The 7,111-nt window shown below is 37.0% G+C and overlaps 1 protein-coding gene across 1 annotated transcript in view; it reads left to right on the forward strand.

The window, feature by feature from the left end:
- The window catches only part of NME7 (NME/NM23 family member 7), a 329,140-nt gene that overhangs the window by 44,193 nt on the left and 277,836 nt on the right, over positions 1–7,111 (forward strand). The window contains exon 4 of the mRNA XM_042780527.1: positions 5,976–6,026. Within this exon, the coding sequence (XP_042636461.1) occupies positions 5,976–6,026 (51 nt within the window). The remainder of the gene's footprint in view (positions 1–5,975; positions 6,027–7,111) is intronic.

A 7,111-nucleotide genomic window follows, 5' to 3' on the forward strand; every position in this document is an offset into this window, starting at 1 on the left:
AAACCCAAGGAGGGGTCGCTATGAGTCGGGGCCGACTGGACGGCACATAACAACAACAATGATCTTTCTACAATATTGGCCAGTCACTAAAAAAAAAAAAAAAAATTGCCACTGAGTAGGCCACGAAGTGATTGAAACATTCCAATTCCAGAGGATGATGAAGGGAAGTAGGGCTTCTCTTAGGCAGAGATCTGTTTTACCCCAGGACACACTCTAGTTGTCTGAATGCCTCATCACCCATAAGTAGCACCAATGACTACGTGGGCATTAATGTAGCAGTTAGGCAGAGCTGGCCCTGGTGGTGGTCTTGCCTTTGTTATTGTTATGTTTCATGGAGTTGGTTCTGACTCACAGTAACCCTTTGTACAACAGAGCGAACCAGTTCAGGTCCTGCAGCATCCTCACAGTCGCTGCCCTGCTTGAGCCCATTGTTGCAGCCACTGTGTCAGTCCCCCTCCCTGAGGATCTTCCTCTGTTTGGCTGACTCTACTTTACTAAGAAGCATGATGTCCTTGTGCAGGGAGTCCCTCCTGATAATGTGTACAAAGTATGTGAGGTGAAGTCTCGCCATCTTTGTTTCTAAAGAGCATTCCAGCTGCACTACTTCCAAGACAGATTTGTTTGTTCTTCTGGCAGTACATAGTCTATTCCATATTCTTCACCAACACCATGATACAGAGGCATCACTTTTTCTTTTGTCTTCATTATTCATTATCCAGCATTCACATGCATATGAGGCAATTAAAAATACTATGGCTTGGGTTACATGTACATTGTTCTCAAAGTGACATCTTTGCTTTTGAGCAGCAGGTTTACCCAATGTAATGTGTTGTTTGATTTCTTGACTGCTATTTCCTTGGCTGTCAATTGTGTATCCAAGTAAAATGAAATTTTTTTATAACTTCAGTCTTTTCTCCACTTATCATGAAATTGCTTATTGGGCCAGTTGTGAGGATTTTTGTTTTCTTTATGTTGAGGTGCAATCCACATTGAAGGATTTATAGTCTTTGATCTTACCTTACTCACGAGTTTTTTTTCCTTTTTTATCAGCTGTCTTCTCACTGCCTCAGAAATGATTTGTTCCTGCATATATTTTCCATGGCAGAGTTGATATTTTTTTCTTTGTGAGAACAGGTACAATGGATAGCATGCAGGGTCTATAACTCTGATCCCTAGAAACCTTATCAAAATGCCCTCAGTTTTACCCCCCAAATGACATATATTTAATTTGAATTTTCTGCTATGTCAGTTCTCCTACTTTACGTAAGTTTTAGAGAGGGAGTAGGCTTATATTACAGTTCACAGAATCTAGAACCACATTAATTGTAACTGTGAGGCTTGCTATAGGTGCAGCTAAGCAATTACCTCTCTGCTTCAGTTTCTTCATCTGCAAAATAAGGGTTATATTAGTACCTAAGTCATAAAGTTTTTATGAGGGTTAAAAACCAAACCTGTTGCACTAAGTTGATTTTGACTCCTGTCAATCCCTTGTGTTGGAGTTGAACTATAAGTTTGTAATTTTCTTGGCTGTAATTTTTATGGAAGCAGATCACCAGGCCTTTCTTCCACGCTACGTGGAGTCAAACTTCTAACTTTTAGGTTAATAGCTGAGATCAAACTATGTCACTCAAGGACCTTGTTATAAGGGTTACATGAGTTTAATATATGTAAAGTTCTTTGAAAAACCGTGGCATATTATAAATACATGTATATAAATGTTAGCTATGAATGTTAGTAATTGTAGTGCTAACGTTATGATTGGGAGCTCTGGTAGCATAGTGCCTAAGGCACTTGACTGCTAACCAGGAGGCTGGCGGTTCAAACCCACCAGCCACTCCTTGGAAGGAAGGTTGGGCAATCCTACTTACGTAGTGATAACTGCCTCGGAAACCCAAGGAGGAGTCGCTAGGAGTCGGGGCCGACTCGATGGCAAACAACAACAACAACAGCAACGTTATCATTATTGTTTAATGGGAACTGAGGTACTAAACCTTTGTGAGCAGTCACATTTGTCCTATTTCTGTATATATTGAGAGTTCTTGCTTTAAATTTGACAATGGGACTGAATTCTGGAGAGACAACTTTGAATATTTTCAGTAAGATTAAAATTTTCATGTTTCTACACCTACAGTGCTTGGTAACTTGACATCAAACTTCCCATGATAAAAATTCTACTTCTTTATCATAATAGTTCCCAGTACATGAAGAAAGATGCTGGAACCACTCACTCACACTTTAAGAACACCATTGGGTATAAATTTGCTGAGGCATTGAGTCTTCAGAAAAAACAAAAATCTTTTTGGAACCTTGTGTCCTGTTAATTCCATCCATGCCTTTTAAAACTCTTCAATATAACTAACTAACTAAATTAATGAAAATATTAAAACTGAAACTTTTCATTCTTTGGCGGGTCCAATTGTAAATCCTTCTAATTACTTCTCCACACCCATATTCAATCCTTTCCTGCAATGTTTCTTTCCCCTTGCTCCCCTGACCACTAATTTCTTACAAACCCTTTTTACTGTCCTCTTTGCAAGTCAAGTTTCGTTTTTGACAAACATCCCTCTGGCCACAGCTTCTGCACACAGAACATAGAAGTGTTCTGCCCTACCTCTTCCCTTTAGTTGAAATCTGCCTTCCCCCAGGCCCTCTTTCCTTTCTAGCCCTTAGGTAGAAGTTGATCACTCTTGAATATTCCTGTGTCACAGGGTCACAGTATAGCATCAGTATTTTAGCTCCTTTCTGAAAATTCCTAATCTCTTTCTCAAAATTAGTCATCTTTGGATGGCCATGCCATTTATCTATGTTACCATCCTCTGAGCCTCATTTTCAATCTTCAGAGCACATCTCCACATTTATTAAAGATTTGGGTTTCTTTCTCCATTTGCCTCCTCATCTAAGTGACTGTCACCATCACTTCAGTAACCCACTAACATGGCTGTATCTTTTCTTAAATACTCTTCCAGGTTCTGTGCATGTTCTTTCTCTTACAGTTTCCCTGGGCAGTCCCATCCATGTATGTATCATTACCTATGACTTATTTCTAGGTGAATTCCAAACATATCTCTAGCCCTGACTTCTGTCTATACCTACAAATCTGAAAGTGATCCTAGATTCATCCTGCTACTCCCCCATTCTCCACATTTACCTGACCTTAAGTCTTTTTACTTTTTTGCTTCCTATATATCTCTGGAGGAGCCCTGGTAGCATAGTGCCTAAGGCACTTGACTGCTAACCAGAAGACTGGTGGTTCAAACCCACCAGTCACTCCTTAGAAGGAAGATGGGGCAATCTACTTCTGTAGTGATACTGCCTTGGAAACCCAAGGAGGGGTCGCTATGAGTTGGGACTGACTCAACGGCACATAACAACAACATATATCTCTGGACCAACCAGCCATTCCCCAGAAGGTTGGGCAATGTATCTCTGGGAACCATTCCTTCCTTATTCCATTTCAGGTTCTTGAGTTTAGGCATTTTACAGGTCTTTGTCTAGGCACTTCAAACATTCTATTTCTAGATTTGCAATTTTCTGTTCTTTGATGGGCCATTCCCTACTCCAAGATTCCTCCATTCCATTCTCTATATTGCCACTGTAATGAGCCTCTGTAATGAAAATCCAAAGAGCTCTGGTGGCTCAGTGCCTAAAGCATTTGGCTGCTAACTAGAAGGTTGGTGGTTCAAACCCACTAGCTGCTCTGTGGAAGGAAGTTGGGGTAATCTACTTCCATAAAGATTTACTGCCTTGGAAACACAATGGGGGTTGCTGTGAATCGGAATCGACTTGATGGTAGTGGATTTGTTTTTTTAATAATGAAAATCTAAGCATGTCAACACTCTTTTCCTAAAATCATTCAACGATTCCCCATCATCTACAAGAAAAACTCATTAGTGGAGGATATAAGATGCTTCGTTATCTGGCTTGGCCTCCGTTAAACAGGTTCATCTCTTGCCACTCCTTATAGAAGCTACCCAGCTTTCAGTTCCTTAAATATGACATGATTTATCTCAGCCCTTTTGTACATAATTTTGTCTCTGTCTTAAACATTCTGCATTGTATAGTCCATTTCTTACTCATTATTCAGACACAATGCCAATGTCTCTATATAGGACTTAATTCCCAAGAAATTTAACTACTTCTTTAATTGTCCATAGCACCTCATGTTGTTGTTGTTGTTATTTGCCATCTAGTTGGCCCCGACTCATAGCGACCCCTCCTTGGGTTTCTGAGGCAGTATCACTACAGAAGTAGATTGCCCAACCTTCCTTCTGATAGCACCTCATACATCTCTATTAATATTACTGTCAAGTTTGGGATTTGTTTTCCTACAACTTACAAGCTATAAGTTAGTCTGTTACTCTTTCTTGAATGCTGATGAAAGACTCAAATTCCTGAGTCAGAGACAAAGGACTGTAAGCAGCATGAACATCATGTTTATGTCAGTTTCCCTTGCCTCTAAGTCCCATAGGGATAGTGTGATGTGGGTCCAGATGGATGCTGTGTATTCACTGGGTTGCACAGCTGAAGAACATTGAACTTGGGTTACCCACTGTTTCATAGCAAGCAGTAAACAAACCTACTCTTTGTCTTGAAGAGAGACATTACCTCATCCCTCAAGGTTGCTTGCTGTAAACACAGTCCTGATAAATGGTTAAGATAAAAAAAAAGGTCAGGGTCTTGCATTCTTGGCATACTCAGCAAGGACTATGAGAGACTCAAGCAGGAATTTCTCCCAATGCTAAAATCTTTCCTTAAAATTTTTCAAATGTCATTTCCCTCCATTATGACAGTATTTGAAAGGCAGCAGCTGAGTTCTGCCTGACTTGGTATTTCTAGTTCTTGAATCAATGCCTGGTTTAAGGTAGACACTAAGTAAATATTATTTGAAGAATCAATGGATAAATTCTTGTGAAAGACTGTTTCTTCATAAAAACAAAACATAGCAGCAACAAAAATCATCTCTTAGTGGAATGCATTTGTTAATATGTATCTCCTAAAATTTTAAGGGAGGAATTCAACCAAAACCAAAAAACCAAATTCACTGCCGTCCAGTTGGATCCAACTCACAGTGATCGCTCCTTGGGTTTCCTAGGGGGTATGTCTATGGAAGTAGATTGCCCAATCTTTCTTCTGAGGAGTGGCTGGTGGGTTTGAACTGCCAGCCTTCTGGTTAGCAGTCAAATGTCTTAGGCACTACAAATTAGATAAGAATAATGGGGGGAAAAAAAATTAATGACCTCTCATCCTGGATTCAGCTTTATATTTGAATGGTCATAACTATAGTGTTAGTGTTATGTTGAAAGAAAACATTGAAACTCTTTTTAGTTATTTGTTAAGATTTTCTTTTCATTGATATTAAATATTATGATTGTTTTTCTTTTGGTAGTTCAGTTTGTTGTGTTGAAAATTTAAAATTTGCCATTTTACTGCCCTGATGCTAACTCTTCTAATTTCTTTTTACATTGGCCCCAATATATATAATCTTTTTTTTGGAAGTTTTATCTAATAAAAAGTTTATGAGTATTAAATAAAAAAATCTAGTCTAATCTCTTTGGAAGACAATGTCCAATCTGCATATGGGAAACGGCAGCAGATTTTCAGTTTGACTATGACTGTCTCTTTTGATGTAACTTATTTGGTCTTTAGAGAACAAATATTTCTTAATGGTCATATGTTAGACTCTTCTACCTAAAGAGTTAAAGATGCTCGTGAGAGAGGAAATAGGTAATCTAGAACATGAGTAAGAAGGTAAATATTGCCTCATACTCATTCATATTCATAAATTTATGACCTATACTTGCAAAAAAATTTAAAACACATGGAACTGAGCAGAATACTTGTTTAAGAAACATTAGTTAATTCAGATGCAGATCAAATAAATATGAACTTAGAGGATTCCATCTTTATATTTGTAAACTGAAAGAATTACTTTTATATAGTTCTTATTGACTGTTGTTATTTTGATTATTTTATAGGAAAGAAGCAACAGATTTTCATGTAGACCATCAATCAAGACCCTTTTTTAAGTAGGTACTTAACTTGGGGGCTAATTGTATACAATGGAGGATATTCTGCAAAACTAGAGTCATATTTGTACAGTTCAAAAATTTTTTACATTGGAATAATCTGTCAAAAGAACCAGAGTGACATCTAGCAACTGCACAATATTCTAAGAATTATTTTCTCTGTCTTTTTATTAAATACATATTATATCTCACCTTTAAAGATCTTAAACTTTAATCAGAAGCAAATAAGATGATTTGCTTAAATTATATGGAACACAGCTTCCTTTTTAGATTTCAACTGATTAAGAAGAGTGGTATATCTTATGATGAATATTTGTGTTATGTTTTAAAACTATTATTTTGAGGGTCTTGTATACATAAAACAATGTTCACAGAAATTTTCTTCTCAACTCAATAGTTTGCTGTACATTTTGTTTCTTGATATATAGCAAACAATATATGTTAGAAACGGAATCTATATTCTAAATATTTAGAATATAATTCAAGTGCACATTATGTATGTTCATATTCTTATTGACAGATAAAAGCATGTTTATACCTCTAATAAGGAAGAATGTTGTATTAACCAGCTGCACAATAGACATGCCATTTAGTGTGGCACACAGAATCATGGATTTTTAGAAGATTTATCTAAGACATTAGTTGATAGTTTTTGAAACTAGGTTATGGGCACATGGGGCTTCATTGTACTAATCTTAGCTTCATTTGAAATATTTTCTAATAATGATTTCTCTAAGAAAATGATCATATTATAGATTATTTCAAATCAGTCATGATAAAATATTCCCAAGCCTTGTTGGAACCAGTAAATATAATTTTCTAGGAAATTATACTTTGTTAGAATCTTTGTTTATGTTTATAGAATTCAGTGACAACTCCTAGTTTCATGTCTTACATGTAATTAGCTAGTATGCAGTAAATTTTATTCAGTGGATGAATTACTAGTTTTCTGGTAGTGAGAAAGGCATAATGAAAGATAGATGACATAGCTACAGTAACTGGAAATAGTTTCATGAAACAGTGTCCACTGTGGTCAAGCTCAGGTTCCCTGCTTCATTATATGCCATACTCATATTATAGGCTTA

Source organism: Orycteropus afer, unplaced genomic scaffold, assembly GCF_000298275.1.
Source record: "Orycteropus afer afer isolate SDZICR_OR568_19922 unplaced genomic scaffold, OryAfe1.0 scaffold00044, whole genome shotgun sequence".
NCBI classification, from domain to species: domain Eukaryota; kingdom Metazoa; phylum Chordata; class Mammalia; order Tubulidentata; family Orycteropodidae; genus Orycteropus; species Orycteropus afer.